The following is a 26,556-nucleotide window of genomic DNA, read 5'->3' as shown; positions in this document are numbered from 1 at the left end:
CGTGGAGAGGGCAAAAACGAGTGAAAAATGGGCTGGTTTTGCTCGTTTTTGCCCCCCCCCCAGCCCCCAGGAGCACTCTACAAGTCTCCCAAAGCCTCTGCATGCCCTCCCCCCCCTTTTTTTTTTCTTTGCAACAAATGAGGCATGCAGAGAGTTTGGGAGGCCTGCAGAGTGCAAAAACGTTTTAAAAAATTTACCTCTTCAAAATCATGGTGCGTCATAGTCCGAAAAATACGGGAAACTTTTTCATCTCTTGGCCATCTCTTCTCTTTACAGGTTCTGGTCTCCACGGCAACCTTGGCTTGGGGTGTCAACCTCCCTGCTCACACGGTCATCATCAAAGGGACACAGATTTACAGTCCTGAGAAAGGGCGCTGGACTGAGCTGGGTGCCCTGGACATCTTGCAGGTAGAATCCCCCTCCCCAGCTGGGCGGTCCACAATGTAATGCGTTTAAATATTGAGACCATCCTTCTTTCTCACCACAAGAAATTTATCTGGCATGCTTGAAGCCCTGTTGGGATGCCCCGGGACACGGCACAGAGATAATGCATATAGCTGGCAATTCAGACCACCCCTTTATTACTCCAAATTTCCCTGAACGCTCCCACATTTCTGGCTGGTCCCAGACCAAAGTGAGGACAACCCCCCCCCCCCCCCCACAAACCTCAAGTGGCCTCTGGCTGCAGTTAGTCCAGCCCTGCGCTGTGTACCCCAAGGCTGCAGAGCAATAAATCCAGCAGGGCAAATCAAGGAGTTCAGAAAGCAAAGGATCCAGGTAATTAGGTCAGAAAGGCAGGAAGAATGCAAGGACTCTTAGAAGGTTCAAATGTCGCCACTCAACATTCAAGAACTCGGTGTTTGTTCCCAACAAATGCCCCTCCCCACAACATGTTCTTAAGTCTCTCTCCCCAAGAGTGCCTTGTGAAGATGGGTGGGGTGCTCTCCTCCTGAGTGGCCTTCTCAGTCTGCTCTGTTCTCACCTTCTCTCCACTCTCCGTGCTCTTGGATCAGGAGGGGGTGGTCCTTGCTCCTCTCCTGAGCTCTGTCTCTCATGTTCATGCTGCCCCTCTTCTTCCCTGGGTACGAGCTACCCTAATCCTAAATGACCCTGACTGGCTCTGCCTTTCCCCGTTTTCCTCCGAAGCCGCCCCCTCGATCTCTGTCTGCTCCAGTTCTGTTCATCTTCCCCTGCAGATTCAGGCTCCAACGGGGGCATGACACCTATACAATGTATCTCAAGACGTGTGATGTGTTTTGTTTAGATGTTGGGTCGTGCCGGAAGACCTCAGTATGACACAAAGGGCGAGGGCATCCTGATCACGTCCCATGGCGAGCTGCAGTACTACCTCTCTCTTCTAAACCAGCAGCTTCCCATCGAGAGCCAGATGGTGGCCAGGCTCCCCGATATGCTAAATGCAGAGGTTGTGCTGGGGAACGTCCAGAATGCCAAGGTGAGGATGGGGTGCCCATATCCGGTTCATCCAGGAATAGTCCGACGTTGGCAGGTTTCGGACCTTATCGATGTGGAATAACAGAGGAGGTGGTGTAAACTATTCTGCGCTCCCCCCACTTATGGCACGCGAGCCAAAAAAGCTTCGCCATTGCTGCCCTATAGCATCATTTGAGGGTAGTAGTTGAAACAATTTATGCCCAGGATGTGAGGGGTCTGTAAATATTTTCACAGCCCTCTTTTGGACTCGTGCAGTGTGCAGGTCCACAATGGAAGGTAGGTTGGTAGCCATTGTTTTTTCTGCAGTTCTAATTATCCGTTGAATTCTTGTGTCTGTCTTGTTGGGTTGCAGAGCCAAACCAGACAGTTATGGAGGTGCAGATGACAAGACTCAATCGTTCCTCTGTAGAACTGAATCAGCAACTCCTTGGGCAGTTTGAGCTTCCTGAGTTGGCACAGAAAGAACATTCTTTGCTGTGGTTTTTTGATGACATTTTTGATGTTTGGGGGTCCATTTTAGGTCTTGAGATATGATAGAACCTAGAAATTTGAAGGTCTCTAACGTACCAAAACAACTCATCACCACCTGGGTCACCACCCAGATAAGCAGAGATTTAACACCAAGATGAATACTACACCAAGCATCAAGTAGTAAACCTCTCAGGAAAGGTCCATTGGAGCTGAACGGCTGCAATAAATTTAAGTATAAAATAAGAAAGCAACTCTGGGAGGCTTTCAGTGGGTTGTAAATTCATGTTAAAACACCCATAAAACAATTGTTCCAGGGGATGATAGGGTTGGTCAGCCCTTCAAGGTGGACCAGATTAGGAAACCAGTGCCATGTAAGACTTTTACTGTCATGCTATAGTAGCAAAAACTTGCAAGTCTGGATGTGTTTACTTTCTCTTTGTCTTTTGCCTGAACTAGAGACAGCATGTCTGAAGTGCTTTTTCAAAAAATACATTTCTACCTTGGACTCAGGTTTCTTTTATCTGACTGTTGCCTTAGTTGTGGCTCTTCTTTCTGTTCCTCAAGGCCATTGCTTATATGCTCTCTGCTCTCTCTCTCTTTTTTAGAATTAATCTAGGAGCCTATTCTGCACCCCTTGGTGGTTTTCAGAGCAGGAGCTGGGGATGCCATATCATTCCCCTATCCTTGTACCATTTCAGAGACCAAAAGTCCCTGTACTTATGCGGTGGCTCAGGGCCTAAGACGCTGAGCTTGTTGATCAGAAAAGTCGGCAGTTCGGAGGTTTGAATCCCTAGCGCTGCCTAGCGGAGTGAGCTCCCGTGACTTGTCCCAGCTTCTGCCAACCTAGCCCTTCGAAAGCATGTAAAAAATGCAAGTAGAAAAATAGGAACCACCTTTGGTGGGAAGGAAACAGCGTTCCTGTCATCCAACTCCTCCCACTTATGATTAAAGGATTATAACTTTGTTGCTTATATCCTTACGATTTATATTGAGATTGTTTCCTGATTGGTTATTTGTACCCTATAACCATAACTAAGTGTTGTATCTTTTTATTCTTGATGTATTTTATTCCCTTGTGTACACTGAGAGCATATGTACCAAAGACAAATTCCTTGTCCAATAACACTTGGCCAATAAAGAATTCTATTCTATTCTATTCCTATTCTCTCCCGTTCCTTGTCCCAGCTTCTGTCAACCTAGCAGTTTGAAAGCAGGTAAAAAATGCAAGTAGAAAAATAGGAACCACCTTTGGTGGGAAGAGAACAATGTTCCGTGCGCTTTCGGCATTGAGTCAGGCTGGCCACATGACCACGGATATGTCTTCAGACAGCGCTGGCTCTTCGGTTTTGAAAGAGATGAACACCGCTCCCTAGAGTCTGGAACGACTAGCACAGATGTGCGAGGGGAACCTTGACCTTTACTTCCTATTTGTGCTGTTGCAGGATGCAGTGAACTGGCTTGGCTACACTTATCTCTACATCCGGATGCTGAGATCGCCAAATCTCTATGGAATCTCCCATGACGACATGAAAGGAGACCCGTTGCTGGACCAACGCCGACTGGACTTGGTGCACACAGCAGCCCTGATGCTGGACAAAAACAATTTAGTCAAATACGATAAGAAGACGGGGAATTTCCAGGTCAGTACAGAGATGTTCAGGTTACTTTGCCAGAGCAAATTCCATCAGCGTCTGTTAATGGTCTGCCCATAAATAATCCCTTGTGTTGGTGATTGGCGAAGACACAGTGGTTAGAAGGCAGTATTGCAGGCTGTCTCTACTCACAGCGCAGAGTTTGATCTTGAGTGGCTTAAGTATCATTTTGAGGGTTGAAGTTGAAACAATTTATGTCCAGGATGTGAGGTGTCTGTAGACATTTTCACAGCCCCCTTTTTGACTCGCGCAGTGTACAGGTCCTCAACGGAAAGCAGGTTGGCAGCCATCGTTTTTTCTGCAGTTCTGGTTATCTTCTGAAGTCCGTGTCTGTCTTTTTGGGTTGCGGAGCCATAAACCCCTTTGTCTGATTACCACTAGCTTCAGTGGCTTTAGAACAACCACCGTACAACACATAGTAGCTCTGCCTACGGTTGATTCTTCCTTCTGCCCATGTTAGCTGATCTTTCCCCAATCATTCTTCTCCCTCCGCAGGTGACTGAGCTGGGCCGCATCGCCAGCCACTATTACATCACCAACGAGACCATACAAACCTACAATCAGTTGCTCAAGCCCACCTTGAGTGAGATTGAACTCTTCCGCGTCTTCTCCCTGTCCTCCGAGTTCAAGAATATCACCGTGAGAGAGGTAGGAAAGTCAGAGACGCATTTCCTTCCTGTCCGTCTGGTATCTTCATCATTTGGCTAACATTGGGACAATCAAAATTGACAATTCCTGCAGTTTTTTTGTGGGTTTTTTTGCATCGCTCAAAAGCTTTCTCCAAATCCTTGCTTTTATCAGGGGAAGGGGGGGAATATTAGTGTTCTGACCGAGGCTTTCCGAGAGCATGAAGCAAACTCCTGGTCCCGACAAAAACCCCTTTTATTAATTTTTTGTGAATTCTGCTCATTCACATCGAGCAAAGTCTTTCAAGGGAGGATTTACAGTCACAGACCTTATCTGACTTGGAGAGCAGCCAGGCCGATACCTGCAAAATGTGGCAAGGAGTCTCAGAGAGTCACGAACCAATTAAGCAAACTAATTGTCTCCTGCAAACTCCACTCCCCTTTTGCTCCTTTTTATTTCCTCTGGGAGGGGCCATTAATAACCCACCTGTGGCCTTACTCCCAAGTCGACCCCTGTTCTTTAGCTGTTCCCTTTGGCTCCACATGCGCACACTGGGAACAGGCTCCAGTTGTTCCTCACTGATGTCTGGCTCTGAAGGCAGCTGATAACTGTCAGACGGCTCTGGCCCCCTCTCTGCCTCCGACACAGAGCCCTCCTCAGAGCCTTCCCCAGACTCCAGGACTGGCCCTTATTCCTCTTCAACCTCCGTACTGTCCAAATTTGCTGCCAACTCTGCTGGCTGCTAGTTTCTCTACTTGTTTTTCATCTTTCAGGGATTAAAATCATTTTTGAATATTAACACTAGAGGTAATTCTATTGTTACTCAGCTCAACTTCATAAAAATGAAGGTGCTCATTTCTAAATATCTGGCATGTTAGCTGTCCCTCACTTTTCACAGAAGCTCACAGTCCTAAAATAGAATCTAGCCACAATTGTTTGCTTTCCAGTGTAGCCCTTCATTACTGCCTTTTTAGCTTTGGGAACTGATTGACTTAATGTGGGTATATTTATGGATGATTTGCAGTAACTCACCCATCACCTTAGCCAACTGATTTGCAAATTGCAGCCAAATGCTACTGCTGAAATGAAGAAACTTTAATCAGATGTGGATCAAAAAAGCTCCATTCTGGTCGTCAGAACTGAATTCTGAACTCAACATTCTTTATCTTTATGCAATGAGTCCAGTTGATGGAATCCTAATAAAAATTACCATCTTTTTTGCTTGTTCGTGGTCTATCCGCTCTAGCACAGCAGAGGTGATTAAGGTTTCAATTTTTTTCCTCCTCATCTTTGCAGGAAGAGAAACTGGAACTTCAAAAGCTGCTTGAGAGGGTCCCGATTCCAGTGAAAGAGAGCATTGAGGAGCCAAGCGCCAAGGTAAGTTCTTCCAAGCCCGGGAAAGTCTGGATTTGTTTTAATTTTTACAGTGCGTGCCTGTTTTTGCTCTAACCATACTCTAACCATGTCAAGTTCTTAGAAGACTGAATGGGAGATTCAGGTGAATAAGCAATATGTTCTAATAGGATTGTTTGATTGCTAAGGTCTTTCCCAAGGCTGGAATCCAAAATTAAGAACATTCTCTTTATAAAAGAAAAGAAATCATCACATGACTTATTTGCTTTTATGATGATCTGATTTGCTTCTCCCTTTCTCTCTCTCTCTCTCTCTCTAGGTGACATGATTAGAAGTTAGAAATGAAAGGAAAGGAAAAGTTTTAACAAAGGGTGATTAAAATCTAGAATAGGTGATAGAAATACCGTTTTTTTCGGAGTATAAAACACACCTTTTTCCTCAAAAAAGAGGGTGAAAATCTGGGTGCATCTTATACACTGAATACAGCATTTTTGGCCTCCTGAAACCCCACTCCCTTTGCAGAAATGGCCATGCATAGCCTTTAGGAGGCTTCCAGACTGCTCCTGGGGGTTGGGGAGGGCAAGAATGAGCAAAAAAGTGGCCCCATGAGCATTCTGGAAGCCTTCTAAAGGCTATGCGTGCCCCTTTTTTTGACAAAAAATGGGGCCATTTTTGTGAAAAACGGGCCATTTTTGGGAGGTCTGCAAAGTGAAAAAACTTTTTTTAAAAAATTACCTCTTCAAAATCTTGGTAATAATAATAATAATAAACTTTAATTTATAAACCGCACCCTTTCCTAAACAGGACTCGGGGCGGTGTACAGTCATATTAAAACAGTATGAATACAAAATATAGATATACTTAAATATACAAATAGGTAAACGGAGGAGGTAGGATATGGACTGTACAATATTTAAATTAAAATACAAATAAACATTAAAATTACCCTTAAAAACTACCCAATAAGATGTTTGCCAGGAGGTTAAAATGGGACTATAAATCAGTTAAGCCAGCTAATTGGAACAGGTGGGTCTTAAGCTTCTGTCGGAAGGAGCGGAGGTCGGTAGTAGTTCTAATATCGGGGGGGAGGTCATTCCAGAGGGTTGGGCCCATCACAGAGAAGGCTCTACTCCTGGGCGCCGCCCGTTGACACTGCTTAGTGGACGGCACCCGGAGGAGTCCCTCCCTGTGAGAGCGGATTGGTCGCAGGGATGTATGAGGTGAGATGACTAGGTCCCGTGCCATGGAGCGCTTTGAAGATAGTAACCAACACCTTGAAACGCACCTGAAAAACCACAGGCAGCCAGTGCAGCTCGCGCAGGAGTGGTGTTATATGGGAGTATCTTGTCCTCCCCATGATGGCCCGCGCGGCCGCATTCTGAACTAGCTGTAGTCTTCGGGTGCATCTCAAGGGGAGCCCCATGTAGAGAGCGTTGCAGTAGTCCAGGCGAGACGTCACCAGCGCATGAGTGACCGTGCGTAAGGCATCCCGATCCAATAGGGGGCGCAATTGGCGAACCTGGTGGAACGCCCCCTTGCCACGGCTGCCACATGGTCATCCATCGACAGCTGGGCATCAAGGAGGACGCCCAAATTGTGCGCCCCTTCCACGGGGGGCAGTTGTTCGCCCCCTATGGCCAGCGATGGAATCCACTGGTTGAACCGGGGCGCCGGTAGCCACAGCCACTCAGTCTTGGAGGGGTTGAGTCTGAGTCTGTTGTCCCCCATCCAGACCCGAACGGCTTCCAAGCACCGGGACATCATTTCAACGGCCTCGTTGGGGTGGTTTGGGGTGGAAATGTACAGCTGTGTGTCATCAGCGTACAGATGGTATCCAACCCCAAAACCACGGATGATCTCACTCAGCGGCTTCATGTATGTGTTGAACAGGAGGGGCGAGAGGACCGACCCCTGCGGCACCCCACAAGTGAGTGGCCTCAGGGTCGACCTCTGCTCCCCTGCCAACCCACATTGCGTCCGGTCGGAGAGGTAGGAGCAGAACCACCGCAAAACGGTGTCCCCTACTCCCATCCCCTCCAGCCCGCGCAATAGGATACCATGGTCGATGGTATTGAAGGCCGCTGATAGGTCTAATAGGACCAGGATAGAGGAACAACCCCTATCTCTGGCCCTCCAGAGATCATCCACCAACACGACCAAGGCCGTCTCCGTGCTGTGACCGGGCCGGAAGCCGGACTGGCTCGGGTCTAGATAGTCGGTTTCCTCCAGGTGACGTGGGAAATGTTGTGCCACCACACTCTCTACAACCTTCGCTAAAAAGGGAAGGTTGGAGACGGGACGATAATTAGCTAGCTCCACCGGGTCCAGGGAAGGCCTCTTGAGTAGGGGCCTCACCACCGCCTCTTTCAAGGCGACCGGCAAGGACCCCTCCTCCAATGAAGCGTTCACAAGACCCAGGAGCCAGCCTCGTGTAACCTCCCAGGATGCCAGTACAAGCCAGGAGGGACATGGGTCCAATAAACATGTAGTGGCTCGCAGTCGCCCACGTAACCTGTCCAAATCCTCGGGGGCAACAGAGTCAAAAGCCTCCCAGCGTGGTGCCTCAAGACATGCTTCCGACGTCTCCCCTGGGCCACTGAAGGGGGGCCATCCACTCCGGATCTGAGCGATTTTGTCCTGCAGATATTCCCCAAACTCCTCTGCTCTACCCTGCAAAGGGGCTTCCCGCGGCCTCTGTGATAGGAGGGAGCGGGTCACCCGAAACAGGGTGGCAGGGCGGTTATCTGCGGACGCAATAAGAGCGGCACAGTGTCTACGTTTAGCCGCTCTCAGTGCCACAAGGTAGGTCCGTAAATAGGATCTTACCTGTGTTCGGGCAGATTCGGAGCGTGAGGACCTCCACCTGCTTTCTAGGCGTCTCTTGTGGCGTTTCATCACCCTCAGCTCCTCGGTAAACCACGGAGCCAGGGTGGTTCGTTGCTGCAGGAGAGGCCGCAAAGGCGCTACCCAGTCCAAGGCCCCAGCAGCCGCCCTATTCCAAGCGGCCACTAGGTCCTCTGTCCGGGAGTGGGTCAGGGCTACAGGAAGTGGCCCAAGCTCCATCTGGAATCTATCCGGTTCCATCAGTCGCCTGGGGCGGAACCATCTGGGACAGTCTGGTTCCGCCTCCCCGCGGTGGGGGGTAGCGCCGGGGAAGTCGAGCCGGAGAAATGAGTGATCTGACCATGACAGGGGTGTAATAACCAAATCCCCTATTCCCAGATCACTCGTCCACTGTCCAGAGACAAAAACAAGGTCCAGTGTGTGCCCACCTTTGTGTGTCGGGCCCTGAATTAATTGGGTCAGGTCCATGGCTGTCATGGAAGCCATGAACTCCCGAGCCACCTCGGATGCTTCACCCGTCGACGGCAGGTTGAAGTCCCCCATAACCACAAGTTTGGGGGTATCAACTGCCGTCTCCGCGATCAGCTCGAGGAGCTCAGGCAGGGCCGCTGATGCATAGCGAGGAGCCAAGTATACAATCAGCAAGCCCAACTGCCTCCCCGGGCCCCATTTCACACCAAGGGACTCACAACCGGATATCTGCGGCACAGTGAACTCCCTCGGTTCCAGACTCTCCCGTATAATTACCGCCACCCCACCACCCTTACCCAGGGCCCGCGGCTGATGGAATGCACGGTAGCCTGGTGGGCACATCTCCACGAGGGGTAAACCACCCTCGTGGCCCAACCAGGTCTCCGTTATCCCTGCAAGGTCCGGCTCCCCCTCTGAGATCAACTCATTCATGAGGGGGGCCTTGTTAACAGCGGACCTTGCATTGCAGAGCATCAGCCTCAGGCCCTGGCTCTGTAGGCCCTGGCCACCTAGGCTGCGGGGGTTGGTACGAGCGACCGGGCGTGTCCAGCAGCCACGGTCTCCCAACCGACTACGAGATTTTCTTCCGTCCTCGCACCCACCCCTCCCCACGACCGTTGGAATAAAACAACCCTCTATTGGAATATCATTCTCCCTCCCCCCCCCCACTCCGCTCACTTCCCCCTTGACCTCACCTGTTCGCCTGGCAAAAGTCCCCCTCCTGGCCTGATTATCCCTCCCACCCACCCTGGTACCCCCTAAAATGGATTAAAAACATCTGGTTAAAAACCCCCTAAGTCTTCGCTTCCTCCACCTCTCGGGGTTAACAAACCCGTCATTAAGGTGGGCCCTTGAAAGGGCAAAGGGCCATATCTGCGAGAGGGGGGACTCCCGCAGCAGGAGCAAGTCTGATCTTGAATATATACTGGGGGGAGCTGTAGCAAGGGCCAGGGTGCTATAGATGTTAAATTGAGTCAGCAAGCCAGGTTCCACATCAGAAAGTAAGTCAGTACGTGGATGATAAGTGGATGGTAAGTAGATAGTGAATAGGTGGAAAGTAGATGGTAAATAGGTGGAGGCCAGGAGGCAGTCTGTGGTGTGGGTGAGGCAGACAGTCTAAGTAGATATTTGATGAAATTTGATGGTAAAATTGATGGTGCGTCTTATACTCCTCAAAATACGATAACTGAACAATGATAGATTTCAACAAGATATGTATGACAAGTGCGTATTATTTACTAGAAATATATAAGTTGTTGAATGTAATAATTGTGATGAGTTGTTAGTTTTATTTCTATTAGAATGTGTGACACCCAGATGTCACACTGTTCACACATTGATTTGATACATTTATAAAAACTAAAAATCTTGATTAAAAAAAGACCGCTCCTAGGGGCCAGAAGGAAATGTTCTCTAAGTTGGCTTTCTCTCCTAGATCAATGTGCTCCTCCAAGCTTTCATCTCTCAGCTGAAACTCGAAGGCTTTGCCCTAATGGCGGACATGGTCTACGTCACTCAGGTGAGCCACAGTTCATTAGGAAAGCCACACCCAATGACGCACTCTGTAGTTGGGTGTGGCTGTCCTAATGTTAGAGAAGACCATCCCAAGGGTGTCAGATCCTTGTGAAACCTGAAGATTTGGGGTTTTTTTTTTCGTTTTTTGTGTGTAAAGTTTTTTTTTATTTTTTGTTAAAAAATTTAAAAACTCTTTTATACATAATTAATTTTACATCACATTATCATTTCTAATTTCAACCCCGCATTTTCTTACCCTATGTCCATCTTAAGTTTACATTTTTCTTAACAAATAAGCACAATAATTCTCCTGTGCGCTGCTTGGGGAATCCAAGCATGGGTTAACGTTGTCCATTAGCCTAGAGACTGAGTTATATAATAATAATTATTTTTTTAAACAAGTTTTTATTGGTTTTTTGATGTTTTACATAGGGAAAAGGTAAGGGAAAGGTTACAAATTTTGGCAGCTGTGAAATGCAATAGGTGCACCCCCCCCTCCAAACTCATAATATACATTTGCATAAAATTCAAATATTACATAATAGCATAGAGTCAGTGTGGTAAATTCAATTGGTAATTTCGGTCAGTTTATATCACGTGGATTTTCTTGCTTATTTGTGTGATCTGAGCTTTCTTGATGTCGCCCCATCTCCCCCAGCTGGCAGTGCTCCGGCCCCTCCCGTGTCTTGTACATCTACTGAAGTGTCTTCTGGTTTTTCTAGAAGTAGTTTATTTTTTTCCATAAAGGCCTGCGCCTCTATGGGTGTATTAATTCTAACTCTTGTCTCCTCCCAGAATATTAGCATACCTTCAGGCAGTAACCATCGAAACCACACCCCCTTCTGGTATAGTTTATTCGCCAATTGCGAATAAGATTTTCTTTTCTCCCTCACTTTCTTGGGGATCTGTTTCAGAATGGTTATCTCCTTATCTTTATATGTCAAGGCTTGCCCCCTTTGTGCATTCAGGATTTCATCTCTTGTGCTTTTCCTAAGAAATTTAATGTGTACCTCCCTGGGGACATTGTGTGTTCTAGCATATGCTGAGTTCACTCTATAGGCCAGGTCTATTTCCCACCCCATCTGTTGTTTTTCCTTCTGGATATACTCAGCCAAAATGGTTGTCATGATGTCCCTTATATTTTCATCATCTGTCTCCATCACGTTCTGGAATCTAAGATAAAAAGACATTCTCTCAAACTCTATTTTCATTTGTTGGGTGTCAAGTTCTTTGTTTCCCCTCTGCACACCCTCTATCCCTCCCTTCATCTCAGCCGCCCCATCTTCCAAAAGATCCAGTCTCTGTGAGTTCTTATTAATTTTATCCTGGTTCTCTTTAATTTCTTCTTTCATCTCCTTCAATTGTCTCTTTATTTCCTCTTGTCCCTGTAGAAGTTGTTGTAACATTTGATGAAGCTCCAGGTCCGTAGATTTAGGTTGCTTGAAGGCTATTAACGTTGATTGTGTGCTAGGACTGGAGGTTGCAGATGTTGGGGCTGAGGCAGCAAAGCCTGACTTTCCAGGAGGTGGTTTTTTAGATGCCATTGTTTATAAAGTAAAGAGTCCAGTCAGTATAAAGAAGGATCAGTCGGAGAGATAGAACAGTCAAGAGAGTCCAGGAGGCAGAGAGTCCAGGCACAGGGGAGTTTTCTAATCACCCTGGCAAAAGAGCAGTCGTTTTTCACTCCAGGGGGTTCAGAAGCAAACAATCCACAAGAGAATTATCCAGGTAGCACGGAGACAAAGACCGGAAGCCTGAAGTTAAAAGGTGGACTGAGTTATATAATTGTTGACCACGTTTCCTCTGACTGGGCTAGTTCAGTCCAGCCTAAAGAGACGTAAAATAATTTGCTCTAGGATAATAGACAAAATTAACTCATTTCTTCAGGATTCCTCATTACTTGGACTGTTTACTTGTGAAAATTGGCGAAGTACAGTTCGCATTGTTTGGCTGATTGGGCGGGCGGCAGTTTACTGTTAGCCTCGGCTCCACTTGGCACCTCTAAGTCCCTTGTGGCTCTTGCGGCCGGGGGAATTATCGCCTGCAGAGGGTCGCAGCCGCGTGGCTTGACTTGCGTTGGTGTTGCAGTTGAGAGTAGGTTCGCCGCTCTCTGTTTCGCTTGTAACCGCAGTTGAGAATTGGTTCGCCACTCTCGCGCCAGTTGGGGTGGGCATGACCCGCTTGTTCTAGCGTGATCTGCCTCCAGCGGTTTCGTCGCTTTGCCGCTGCCATGTCGCTCTTGTTGATGCTAGGTTGGAGCCACGATAACAGGATCACTGGAGCAATGGTGACCATTTTGGAGCCGGATTTGAATTTCGCACCATTCTAGTTCATGGTCGCCATTTTGGGAGCTGTTTGTTTGCACGGCGAAAAAGCGGCTGGAAGGGGCGCGTCTTGCAGGTTGCGCCTGAATTGCGGTGGCAAGCCAACGGTTTTATCTGTGCTTGAGGAGGTTGGTGCTCCGCTACTCCGCTTCGGCATATGTGATTGTCTTCGATCTCAGCAGATAGAGCCAGCTTCGCTATTCGTAGCGGCATATTCACTCTGATATTTGAACGTGAGCTTGAGCCTTTCAATTCTCCCCGTTAGTCATAATGGCGGATCACCCCACCTCCGGAGGCACCGCTGGGACTTCTACTTCTTCCCCGTTGCACTCTGAGATCGCCGAGGGGAGCGCTAGGGTGGGCAGGACCTCTAGCCATAGGGCTCACGTTTCTTCTGCGGCACCAGATATGGCCGCTAAGCGCAAGGACAAGACCAAGTCTTCGGCCAAGGCACCCGTGGTCACTATTAGGTCGCCTCCCACTTCATCATATCATATCAGCTGCCATCTCGCATGGCGTCGATGCAGAATTACATCGCAGGACCCAAAGGCCCAGACTACCTAATTTGTCCAGGGACCTATCTGCCTCCCAGGCTGACCCTCCATCACCCCTGCCCTTGGTGTACAGCGAGGATTTGGTGCTAGGTGAGGAGGGAGAAGTGGCAGACGTAGAATTTTCGGATGACGAGGGCCTAGTGCAGGACAAGCCTACCTGTTTCGGTTTGTTTCGTCCAGCCTTATTTAAGTCACTTTTATGCAAGGCTAAGGTTACTACCAACATGGGGGGGGGGGGGCGCTACCACCCAGGCTAGTACGGTGGTGACTCACACAGTGTGGGGCCTATTGGTGGGTGTTTAACAGCCTTCGCTCACCAATGGGCAGAGACCACCTCAAACGCCTGGGCCCTCCAAACCGTGAGGCTGGGCCTCACTCTAGAATTTCTTTCTATTCCCCCGAGGTGTTTCATCAGGTGCCCAGTACCCAGGTGTCAGGTAAAGAGGCGTCTGATGGACACCGAAATCCAACATCTACTATCAATCAACGCCATAGAGGAGGTACCAAAAGGGCAGGAAAGGCTAAGGTTTTACTCTATTCTATTCCTAGTCCCCAAAAACTTGGGAGGATGGCGAGCCATCCCAGACTTGAAACGGCTCAACCTATACCTAAAATATCAGAGGTTCAAGATGCAATCGCTCAAAAGCATCTTATCCTGCATACGCCAGGGCAACTTGCTGATCTCAGTCGACATCAAGGAGGCGTATCTCCACGTGCCGATACATCCAGCACATCGAAGGTTCTTGAAGTTCCACTTCGCAGGGTGGCACCTTCAATATCGGGCCCTGCCATTTGGCCTCTCATCAGCCCCAAGAACCTTCACAAAATTGCTGGGGGCATCTCTTCGGTCACTACCCATAAGAGTCAATTGCTACCTAGATGACATCCTAGTCCTGTCATCATCCCGCAACCAGGCAGATTGAGACCTGCAGACCCCAATCGACACTCTGCAGCGCCATGGCTTCGTCCTGAACTTTCCAAAGAGTCACTTGCATCCGACCACCTCTCTCTTGCACCTCGGGACCATCATCAACTCAGAGCTGTGCGAGGTGTCACTATCTCAGGAGAGACGACGAAGCCTGCAGGACCTGGTGAGTCATGTACTGTCACAGAGGTCCATACCACTGGCGGTTCTTTCCCAGCTCTTTGGGGAAATGATCTCATGTATAGACATTGTCCCCTGGGCACCGTTCCACACACGACCGCTCCAATGTTTTTTGCTCCCCTTCTGGAGAGCCCACACCAGCCACTCGCAAACCTGGGTACGAGTATCACCCACAGTGCGACGGTCGCTCCGGTGATGGACATCCTCCAAACTACTCAAGGGGTGTGTCTTCAAGGAGCCAGACCGCATCGTAGTTACGACAGTTTGGGTGGGGAGCCCATGCCCTGGACCGAGCAGCGCAGGAATGCTGGACTGCCCAAGAACTTAGGAACAGCATCAACTGGCTAGAGCTGCAGGCCATCCGACTAGCCCTCCATGAGTTTCGGGACCTGGTGACAGCCGACCACGTGTTGGTTCTCACCGACAACATGGCCTCCAAGGTATGAAGTTCCTAGAAGACGACCTAATTAATTTACAAGCCTCGAGGCAAAGTTCAAAAGAAATCCAATCATTTATTAGGATCAACATTCTGGCGTGGACTCCTGTGGAGCCAAAACTGCTTTTGCTTAATTGCGTTTGAACTTTACCCCTGTATCCCCTCCCTTCTGTCCTGCCTCATAACTCATATTCTCCAACTAGGCTGTAGACATGAGATCCGACGCTTTAGAAGTTGACATCCGGCTCCCCTCACTTCCCGAAAGCGACCTTTGTGACACAAAGACAATTTGAGTACAGGTATATAACTTAGGGATGTGCCCCTCCCACAGGCTTGCTTGGATTTTCTGCATGGAATTTTGCTATGAGGCGATTAGCCTGGATATTTCTACTTTTCACCCAAGATGCCTCCGATAACGGGTAGCCCTTCCACTTGATTAAGTATTGGAGTTGTCTCCTGTGCCACCTTGAATCGAGGATTCATTGAACTTCATAATGGGTTTGGTCCCCTATGACCATAGGGCCCGGGGGCTCCCGGGGTAGTGGTCTCAGAGTGGATCTGATCACAGGTTTTAAGAGGCTACTATGAAACGCTGGGTGTATCTTCCCCAACAATCGAAGTAGTTTCAATTGCAGTGTGACTGAGTTGATGATCTTTACTATAAACTTCCCATAAACTTTGGCCCCAGTTTCTTGCTAGGCAGTTTTAATCTCAAATATTTTGTGGAGAGGTAAACCTTCTCTCCCACCAGGAATGGCCTTTGCGGAGCCCAGTGTTTATCTGTTTGTTTCTTATAGGTTTGTGCCACTTTAGCCAGTGCCTTTTTTTGACATTTTCCCAGGTTGAATCGACCTCCAATCAGTCAAGCTGACTGAGGAGGGGGGATCCCTTGGATACTCAGGCATTGGGACGAAGTCCATACCGCTCACTATTTTGAATGGCGTCAGTCCTGTGCTACTGTGGACAGCATTATTGTACGCGACGGCTGGTCTCAGAGCCTGCTGTGGTGCTGTGGTTCCCTGCCGGCTGGGTGGTTTCAGGTCGGGTTGACCTCTCTCTTGTGTGTCTGGTTGCTTTGTCATGTCGTTGGTGCGCAGCCTGCTGTCGACTTTTGTTGCTACTCGGAATCACTCAGAGAGTTGATTTGGGATGTTGCAGTATGCAGTTACTTGGGCAATTTGCTTGTCCAGTCTTGTTCTGAAAAAATGCACCAGCAGTCGCTGTGGTAAATGGGGTAGCCTTCCTATAACCCTCCTAAATTCATGGATGTGCTCTTTGATGGGGTGGCCCCTCTGCTTTAGGTTGCTGAGTTCCTCTTCCGCATATGGGTCCTCCTCCACCTCCTCAAATCTGGCCTCCAGCAGTTGCAGGAAGTCATCTATGTCTTGCAGTTGGGTGGCTCTCCTCTTGTGGAGGGTGGCTAGCCATTCCCTTGCTTCTCCATCTAGACCCTCTGCGATGGCATTCACCATGGCTCTGGGGGATGGGTAGAGGTGCCCACAGCATTCTAGATGGATATCAGCTGAATCAAGGAATAGGGCTAGCTGGTCTGAGTCTCCGTCAAACTTTCCCCTGAATTGGGGTGGGTCATCCAGCCCTAATCCCCCAGCCTCCTGTCGGCCTCGGTATGCTTGCACCTGATATGGCTGGTCATCTTCTTCACCCCTAGTTCGGAGAGAGGGAGGGGGTTGCCTGCTCTTGGCAGCCTGCCTGCTGCGTGGGAGAGGCACTCCTCTCTTTTGGGCAGCATGATGGCCCCCTGTAAAAATCCTCCCTCTGTTGCTCTTTTTCACTCCCCCGGGATTCCATCTGGGGCTTTGGGAGCCTGACTTGTTTCCAGTCCCACCTCCAGTCCACCCTTGCCAGCTTGCTTGAGACCCTTCCCTGTATCTGGGGACTAGGGCAAGGGAATTTCCACCAGTACTTGTCTTGCTTCTGCTTCTGAGAAAGGCATCGCTGCTTGGCATTGCCGCATACCTCCAGCTGCAATCAATCTCCTGTCGCCTGATTTTCCCTCCAAGCATCCCAAACATTGGGGGAGTGCTAGGAGAGCCTGGGCTTCAGGAAACCCAGATTTGTTTTTTAAAAAGTCAGTTTTGGCTCTTTGTGAAGTTCCCAGAAGACAACCTAATTAATTTACGAGCCTCGAGACAAAGTTCAAAAGAAATCCAATCATTTATTAGGATCGACATTCTGGCATGGACTCCTGTGGAGCCAAAACTGCTTTCGCTTAATTGCATTTGAACTTTAGCCCTGTATCCCCTCCCTTCTGTCCTGCGTCATAACTCATATTCTCCAACTAGGCTGTAGACTTGAGATCCGTCTCCGGCCAAAGGCATGCATGGAATTTCCCCCTCCATGCCAGCCTGATAATAGCCATGGCAACGCTTTAGAAGTTGACACAAGGCTCACGTCAGCTGTCCAGGTTCCTGATGCTGGAAGTGGAGAGGCTCCACCATTGGGTGGAGAACCGATTGCTATCGATTCGGGCAGAACACATATCGGGCATAGCCAACATGCAGGCGGATTGGCTGAGCAGGGCCATGGTGGACCAGGTGGAGTGGCGGCTCCATCCGGCCCTGTTCCAGGAACTGTCTCGCAGGTTCGGTCACCCCGAGGTGGACCTATTTGCCCAACCTCACAATTCACACCGGCTGAGGTTTTACACCAGGTTCCATGAACCGGGGGCGGAGGGCACCGATGCGCTTCGCAGTGCTTGGCCGGAAGGTCTCCTTTACGCATTCCTGCCTCTTCCAATCATCCCGCTTGTCATCCGGAAGATTCTAGAAGAACAGGCGGAAGTTGTCCCGGTCGCACTGATGTGCCCCGTCGCCCTTGGTACGCCGATCTCGTCCATCTGTCTGTCTCGCGGCCGTGGAGAATTCCAAACAATCAGATACATCTCTCCCAGGGGGCTCTCATCCATCCGTACTGCCAACTGTTACAGTTAGCCGTGTGGCAGGTGAGCGGGCTCTCTTGACTCGACAGAATTTCTCTGACAAAAGTCTTTGACACAATCCAAGCGGCACTACGTCCATCCACAACTCTCATCTATGAGGCCACTGGCAGGCCTTCTGCAGGTGGGGCCACACGACCACAATTGATCCACGCATGGCATCTGAACCACAGGTACTAGATTTTTTGCAGATGGGCATGGACAAAGGGCTGACACCCACCACCCTTCGATGCCAGATTGCGGCTCTATCAGAGGCGGGCGCGGTCGCTCCTTGGCTCAACACCCAAGGGTTCGGTCTTTCCTGGAGGGCGCCTTGAACCTCTGGCCGCCAGTAATCCACCGTTACCCCACGTGGGATCTACCCCTGGTACTTATGGCTCTCATGGCGGAACCATTTGAACCCATCCGCTCGATCAGCATTGGATTGTTGACCCTTAAAACCATCTTTTTGGTGGCTACATCGGCTAGGAGGGTGTCGGAGTTGGCAGCGCTGTCAGTATGCGAGGACCTCTGTATTTTCCATCCGAACAGAATCATCCTACAGTTAGACCCGGCATTCCTCCCGAAAATCAACTCATGGTTCCATAGGGTCCAAGAACTTATACTCCCGGATTTCTGCCCACAGCCATCACACCCGCGAGAGCGACAATGGCACCACCTCGATGTTCAAAGGACACTCCGTCGCTATGTGAAGCATACTGCGTCTTTCAGAAAATCAGAGTCACTCTTTGTATCTTTTCAGCCAGCATACAAAGGACAGAAGGTGACATCGAATACCATCGGACGATGGTTGAAAGTGTGTATCGCCCTCGCTTGCGAGAGTCAATCCAGACCGGTTACCAGGCGTATCACCCCCCACTCCACCAGGAGTGCGGCCACCATGGCGGCCTGGGCAACACAAGCCTCAGTGGAGGACATTTGCAGGGCGGCGACTTGGTCATCTCCGTCGCCCTTTATCAGACATTACAAGGTTGACATGTACGCCTCGGTGGAGGCGTCCTTTGGGCGGCGAGTCTTGCAGAGAGTTCTATCACCAGCTGGAGCCCCTGACCAGCCTAGCTCCCGCCCTTGAGACTCATTGCTTTGGCACGTCCCATGCTTGGATTCCCCAAGCAGCGCACAGGAGAACGACCGTTGACTTACCTGAACGGTCCTATGTGCGCTGTGAGGGGAATCCAAACCCGCCCTCGGCTTCGGCTGGTCTGAGCACTGGACACTTCGCTCTGGTTACCTGTTTAATTATCTTCTAGTTCCGAGCCGGTTCTACTACATCTCTTGGATCGGCTGAGCCTTTGTACAAAACTGAACTAGCCCAGTCAGAGGAGGCGTGGTCAACAATTTCATAACTCAGTCTCTAGGCTAATGGACAAAGTTAACCCATGCTTGGATTCCCCTCGCAGCGCACATAGAAGGACCATTCAGGTAAGCCAAAGGTCGTTTTTCGCCCTTTCAGAAAAAAGTATACCAACTTTATCATTTCATTTTCCATTTGTTATTTCTAGTTTCTATATGCAGCATATATCATCAAATCCATTTTAATATAACAAGCATTTTACTTAATTGGTTACCCACACTTAACAGTATCAACATATTTCATTTTCTGCCCAAATCTCTCTTTTTTTACCTTTCTCCTTTCCTAACCATTTTCTCTTAACTCATCTCTTGTTCTCTTTAATGTTCTATCTTTCTTCAGTTTCTTTTTTTCCTCCTGTCTTCTACTCTTAAATTCCCTTATTTAAAACATTTGGTTTTTTTCCTGTTTCATGAAATATTAAAAACCACAAAGCCCTTGGTGGACAAGAATCCACTTTGTGTGTTCCATCTCTTGATTGTCCAAAGTTGTACGGTCGAGGGTGTTAGGGGAGGAGGGATGCCACCAAAGTCTGATCATCTGAAGGATGGAATGAGAGCTTCAATTCCTGACAGTTTAGGATTAAGGAGGCGATGGTTCTTTGGCTTGTCAGGAAATTAAAAGCCCTCTGGGAAGGTATTTTCCTCTCTCTCTAGGTACCAGTTGTGTGTTGAAATTGACAGTCTGTTTTGAATTCTTCTTAGTCTGCCGGACGGCTCATGCGTGCCATCTTTGAGATTGTCCTTAACCGTGGCTGGGCACAGCTCACCGACAAAACCCTCAACCTTTGCAAGATGATTGACAAGCGAATGTAAGGCAGCTTCTCTTAATTTTTCATATTTCTCGTAGCTTCTATCTGATAATGCCATCTGCCCGTCATACAGTTTTGTTTCTCTGCATGGCTTGTTCAGAAATAAATTTCAGTTTAGTTCCACATAAATATTCCAATTAATGGATTGTATGAAATGGGCCTAAAAGCTTCAGATAGCGAAGGACCAACCTGTTCAATGTATATTAAGGTAAAAGTTCCCCTCGCACATAGGTGCTAGTCGTTCCCGACTCTAGAGGGCGGTCTTCATCTCTGTTTCAAAGCCAAAGAGTCAGCGCTGTTTGAAGATGTCTCCGTGGTCATGTGGCCAGCATGACTCAACGGCAAAGGCGCATGGAACTCTGTTACTTTCCTAAGACACTGAGCTTGTCAATCAGAAATGTTAGCGGTTCGGCGGTTCGAATCCCTAGTGCCGCGTAACGGAGTGAGCTTCCGCTCCTTGTCCCAGCTTCTGCCAACTAGCAGTTTGAAAGCACGTAAAAAATGCAAGTAGAAAAAATAGGAGCCACCTTTGGTGGGAAGGGAACAGCGTTCTGTGTGCCTTCAGCGTTGAGTCATGCCGGCCACATGACCACGGAGATGTCTTCGGACAGCACTGGCTCTTTGCCTTTGAAACGGAGATGAGCAACGCCCCCTAGAGTTGGGAACAACTAGCACATATGTGCGAGGGGAATCTTTACCTTTGTAGATGCCAACCATTGAAATAAAACTATTGTGCTGAATCCTGAGTTGCCTTCTTGTTCGTACAGGTGGCAGTCCATGTGCCCCCTCCGACAGTTCAGGAAACTGCCTGAAGAGGTGGTGAAGAAAATTGAGAAGAAAAACTTCCCATTTGAGCGGCTCTATGACCTGAATCACAACGAAATAGGTCAGTGACGGGTACAGCGGTATCTCTTAAGAGAGGAGAGGGCTCCATCTGTAGGCCAACATAGGGACTGCATCCCTTTGCAGTGTGTGTATTGCTCAGTTTTGTAACACCACCTAGTTGAGTGCACATCTTTGATTCTTTTTTATCCTGAATGAAACATTCAGATTATGGCTGAATTTGAAGAAACCAAAACGTAGACTAACGAGGACCCAACAGAAGTGACTATGTGTTATGTAGATCGTTGCAATAAATAGAAATTGTAATTAATTGGATGTTTCTAAGTAAATTAAATAAGTTAAAACAGTAAACTCCTAAAGGCCATTCGAATACACGAATACAAATCGGTGTCTGATGATGAAAATGAAGCCTCAGTTTTCCAGGCCAAAAGTATTTAAAAGGTTAGAGCAAAGATTTGACCTCACATTGAAAAATGAGTTGTTGAGTAAACTAAAAATGCCTGAGGTCACATTGACATTGTAAGCCATAAACCATGATTTATAAACCCAGTGACTGGTTTCACACGGCGTGTTTAATCTGGACCATGCAAAAAGCTTACCACGATGTGTGAACCCAGCCACGGGGAATAACCCAGCCCTGGTGTCAAGATTTGAAGCGTAGGGCTTTCACTTTTACTACTTCTCAACAAACTATGGGGGAGGGACGGGAGAATTGGAATGTGGATTGTAACCATCAAGCACTCAACCTGTGAGAACCAACGTCAGTCAGCAGGTGTTTGCCAGACCTTCCAGACCTCTTCTCACAACAACATTTTGACGCTTAATTGGACAGTGTGACCTACACTAATTGGAGGGAGGGAAGATTCTATATTTTAGTTACATTGAATTGCGCGGGAATTAGCAAGAGCTGGTTTTGCTTTCATTCTGCGTTGAAATGATGTACTCAGTAAAGTTTTGCATTAAGAGATCGGATATTCTCGATAGTGCTTGCTGGGTTGGGTCCGTCCGTCTGTCCCCTGGTTCTCATGTTCCTGAGAAGATCAAACTTCTCTTCCTCTTCATCAATACTGTCCTTCTGCAGGAGAGCTCATTCGGATGCCCAAGATGGGGAAGACGATCCACAAGTATGTCCACTTGTTCCCCAAGTTGGAGCTGTCCGTCCACTTGCAGCCCATCACCAGGTCTACTCTGAAAGTGGAGCTAACCATTACTCCTGATTTCCAGTGGGATGAGAAGGTAAACGCACACAAACATGGAATCTGGAGGAACAATCTGCAGTAATGTTGAGGAGGTGGGATCTGAGGGTCACCTGTAGATGAGGCCTTTCACAGTGGAGAAACTCCCTTCGATCTTGGTTTGGTGACTCTCCTTCCTTCCTTGATTACGATCCCATCTCTCTCTCCTCTTTTTTGGGGGGACAGGTCCATGGTTCCTCTGAAGCCTTCTGGATTTTGGTGGAAGATGTGGACAGTGAGGTGATCCTCCATCATGAGTATTTCCTTCTGAAGGCCAAGTACGCTCAAGACGAGCACCTCATCACTTTCTTCGTGCCAGTTTTTGAGCCTCTTCCTCCGCAGTACTTCATTCGGGTGGTCTCGGATCGCTGGCTTTGTAAGTCCCTGGAGAAAGAGACGTTTGCCGAACAAGCTTGTGCTTTCTTGATGGAAACAGCGACGTTGTGGGATGTTATGCAGGCATCCCATCTGCGCATAAGCATTTTCTTGCCAAATACCAGTCCAGTCTGGTATTTAGTAAGAGCCGTGGTGGCGCAGTAGTTACAAAGCAGTACTGCAGGCTGACTGCCCACTGTCGGGAGTTCGATCCTGACCGGCTCAAGATTAACTCAGCCTTCCATTCCATTTGAGGTTTTTCTCCTCAACCTCTTGGTGCCCGGGTGTCTTCAGGTGTCCCTGTTCCTCAGGTGTGTTTGTCTGCTTGCTCTTTCCAGCCTGCGAGACGCAACTGCCAGTGTCCTTCCGACACTTAATCCTGCCAGAGAAGTACCCTCCTCCCACTGAACTGCTGGATCTGCAGCCCCTGCCAGTCTCTGCATTGCGGAACAGCGCATTTGAGGGCCTCTATCAAGACAAGTTCCCCTTCTTCAATCCCATCCAGACCCAAGGTAGGCATCGCAGAGGGTCAATCCCGGCCAAAAATGCATTTATTTGAACTTGGAGCACTTCCTGGAGATTTTGCAAATTCAACACAGGGATATCTAATAAAAAAGAGCTAGCTTGAGCCACCAGGAACTAAAAAATAAATTTGACTGTTGGGAAGTCAGCTCGTTTCTCTTTCATGTCTAGTATTCAATACGGTCTACAACAGTGATGAAAATGTCTTTGTGGGTGCACCGACGGGCAGCGGGAAGACCATCTGCGCTGAGTTTGCCATCTTGAGGATGCTGCTGCAGAACGTGGAAGGCCGCTGCGTCTACATCACTCCCATGGAGGCTCTCGCCGAGCAGGTGCCGAGTTCCGAGCCGGTTTTTTAAAAATCTGCTCTTACCAAGGAAGGGAATAGATCAGAGCTCAATGCAGGTTGCTCCCTCTACAGTAGGGCTGGGGAACCCTAGTCCTTTTGTGAGTTGTGGACTTCAACACCCAGAATTCCTAGTATGGGGAACCCTGGTCCTTTTGGGAATTCTGGACTTCAACTCCCAGAATTCCTGAGCCAGCATGGGGAACCCTAGTCCTTTTGTAAATTGTGGACTTCAACTCCTAGAATTCTTTAGCTAGTATGGGGCACTTTGGTCCTTTTATGACTTGTAGACTTCAACTCCTGGAATTCCTGAGCCAGCATGGGGAATCCTGGTTCTTTTGTAAATTATGGACTTCAAGTCCCAGAATTTCCAAGCCTTCAGGAATTCTGGGAGTTGAAGTCTACCAGCCGTAAAAGAGCCAGGGTTCCCCAGCCATGCTGCTACAGAGTCTCACAGGCAGCAGATGTGAAAAAGAGGGGGGTGGGGGGGGTGAGGGGATTAGCAAGACTAGAAGAGGCCAAGCCAGCTGAGGTTTGAGCTGGAGAGTCTCTAAAGATGTTCTCCCCTTCCTCGTCTTCCTTCTCCGAGGCAGATCTTCCTGGACTGGTACGAGAAATTCCAGGAGCGGCTCCTCAAAGTCGTCTTGCTGACGGGGGAGACAAGCACGGATCTGAAGTTGCTGGGGAAGGGCAACATCATCATCAGCACCCCGGAAAAGTGGGACATCCTGTCCCGGCGATGGAAGCAGCGCAAAAACGTGCAGAACGTTAATCTCTTCATTGTGGACGAGGTCCACCTCATTGGCGGCGAGAACGGGGTGAGTTTCCAGCTGAGGAATCGCTTGCTTTGAAAGGGAGCGAGTGCTGCCCAGCTTCCTTTTGCTTCATTCTTCCATGGAGCATTGCTAATGGAAAATCACTTAAATATGAGCCAGCTACTGTGAGCTCCAGCTCAGTTCATCAGATGCCTTCATGAATGTTTAGGATGCCTGTAGATTTTGAATCTACTTATAATAAAGTTAATTAATTGGAGAAAGAGCTCTCAAAACTCCAGGTATTTTTTGCCATCATAGACTTGATATACCTCTTTTCCAACATCCTACATACCCTGTTTCCTCGAAAATAAGACCTTCCTGGATAATAACCCCAATCGGGCTTTTGAGTGCATGCGCTAAAATAAGCCCTCCCAAAAAATATTTAACCGCATGCGCAGCCGATCCCTGCCATTTCCTCTGGTTGCTTGCTGCACAAACAACACGAGGTGAGGAGGCGAAGACAGAGGGGGTGGAAAGGGAAGGGGAACATGCCCTATGCACCCTGCATGCCCTTACCTAATGGCCGCTCCCGCACTCCTAGCCACTGCGCCCCTTCTGTCACGCTAATGGCCACAGCAAAAAGCGCGGCACGCCCAGCGACGCACAACACAGCAGCAGCCATGAGGTGACCACATTCACCACCTCCTGCACCTCAAAAATATTAAGGCCTCCCCAAAAATAAGGCCAAGTGCTTCTTTTTTGGGGGGGTGTCAAAAGAAAATAAGATGCTGTCTTATTTTGGGGTAAACACGGTGCAATAGTTTTAATTCCAGCGATAAATTGTGCCTCCTTATAAATCATGTGTCAGGGTTCCAAATAACATTCAGAATTAAATCAGAGTTCCCATTTATTAAGGGGGCCATGTTGGCACATCTGGGAAAACCTGAATCTGAAGCTTCCCGGTTTTCCCCACCCAGTTGAAAGTTCAAGATCTTGCCCCCCACACCCACAAATTCATCCCATGGTCCAAATCTTCCCCTGCCATGCTGGCAGTTTCTGACCATCCAGTTCTGATCAGGTGCAGAGACAAAGGATAACCTTGGCTTTCTAGAAATAATGTTGTTATGGCTACATCACATCCAACTCTGTTCAATCCCCCCTCCTGTTTTCCGACAATAGAAAATGCATAGTAGAATAATAGAAAGTGGCATGCCAAAGGTCCAAAAGAAAAGATGGCTGCAGGCCTGACATCATGTCTGGATTTTAAAACATACATTAGCTGTGGAATTGTAACTGGTTCACACTCAACATGTAGCCCTTAATGGAAGTACATCTACATGGAGGGAAGGAAGTAGTGGGATTCCCCCAAGTATTCTTCCTAAACAATTTTGATGAAGGGATAGAAGGGGAACTCCTCAAATTTGCAGATGACATTAAACGGGCAGGAACAGCCAACACTCCAGAAGACAGGCTCAAGATGCAGATGGATCTCCAGAAACTAGAACATTGGACCTATCTAAGAAAATGAAATTCAGTGAGGAGAAAAAAATCAGGTTTTACACTTAAGGCAAGAGAAAACAAAATTAGTGGTAACGAATAGATGATGATGTTCGTCCATTGTGTTCAAAGAGGACCTTGGCATCTAACCGCTTGTGGGCTGGCCTTGGTATGTCCGCAGGTGGCTGGTAAGACCTATAAGGGCACGGAATGTTATGCCACATGTCGGGTAGGCATGTGTGGGCAACATTGTTGTAGCATTTCCAGCTCTGGCTTTGCAGAATGCTCTATTTCATATTGAATACATAGAGCCTGCGGCAACTGTAAGAGGAAGATTGGATGTCCCTGACTAAATTTCTCTCTCTCTTTGTTTCTTTTCACAGCCAGTCCTGGAGGTGATCTGTTCCCGAATGCGCTACATCTCCTCGCAGATCGAGCGGCCCATCCGCATTGTGGCCCTCAGCTCATCCTTGTCCAATGCCAAGGATGTGGCCCATTGGCTTGGTTGCAGTGCTACAGCCACCTTCAATTTCCACCCCAATGTGCGCCCTGTTCCTCTGGAGCTCCACATCCAGGTAAGCCTCCCTCTCTTTCAAATGGGCAGCTCTGACTACAAGGAGCTCCTCCTGCAAATCGGCCCATTGATCAAGTTACCTCTGTGGTCACCTTCATTGATTGACAGAAGCTTTGTGTGATGACCTGGGGCACGGCACAGAGATATCACAGGCAGCTGGCACTTCAAACCACCCCTTTGTTGCTCCAAATTTCCCCAAACACTCCCATGTTTTTGGCAAGTCCCAGAGGAAAGTGAGCGCGCGCGCACACACACACACACACACACACACACACACACAAACCCCTCAAGCAGCCTCTGGCTGCAAATAGTCCAGCCTAATACTGTGAACACCACAGTTGCACAGCAAGAAATCCAGCAGGGCAAGTTGAAGGATCCAGGAAGCAAGGGAGCACGACAAGTAACCCAGAAATCTAGGGAGAATGCAAGGAATCCAGGGAGGTTCAAATGGGAATTCAGTGTTTGTTCCCGACAAATGTCTTTTCCC

The 26,556-nt window shown here is 48.6% G+C and overlaps 1 protein-coding gene across 1 annotated transcript in view; it reads left to right on the top strand.

Annotated features, from left to right (window-relative positions):
- Positions 1–26,556, top strand: part of SNRNP200 (small nuclear ribonucleoprotein U5 subunit 200) — a 65,336-nt gene that overhangs the window by 21,681 nt on the left and 17,099 nt on the right. Inside the window, exons 19-32 of the mRNA XM_081961059.1 lie at positions 277–408; positions 1,265–1,453; positions 3,366–3,563; positions 4,071–4,223; positions 5,499–5,579; positions 10,306–10,389; positions 19,816–19,922; positions 20,690–20,808; positions 21,847–22,001; positions 22,187–22,376; positions 22,714–22,887; positions 23,069–23,229; positions 23,837–24,061; positions 25,879–26,153. Coding sequence (XP_081817185.1) covers positions 277–408; positions 1,265–1,453; positions 3,366–3,563; positions 4,071–4,223; positions 5,499–5,579; positions 10,306–10,389; positions 19,816–19,922; positions 20,690–20,808; positions 21,847–22,001; positions 22,187–22,376; positions 22,714–22,887; positions 23,069–23,229; positions 23,837–24,061; positions 25,879–26,153 — 2,243 coding nt within the window. The remainder of the gene's footprint in view (positions 1–276; positions 409–1,264; positions 1,454–3,365; positions 3,564–4,070; positions 4,224–5,498; positions 5,580–10,305; positions 10,390–19,815; positions 19,923–20,689; positions 20,809–21,846; positions 22,002–22,186; positions 22,377–22,713; positions 22,888–23,068; positions 23,230–23,836; positions 24,062–25,878; positions 26,154–26,556) is intronic.

Source organism: Natrix helvetica (genome assembly GCF_964273705.1).
Source record: "Natrix helvetica genome assembly, chromosome: 8".
Lineage (NCBI taxonomy): Eukaryota > Metazoa > Chordata > Lepidosauria > Squamata > Natricidae > Natrix > Natrix helvetica.
Note: the sequence above shows the minus strand (reverse complement) of the source record. Positions and strands in the feature narration are given on the sequence as shown.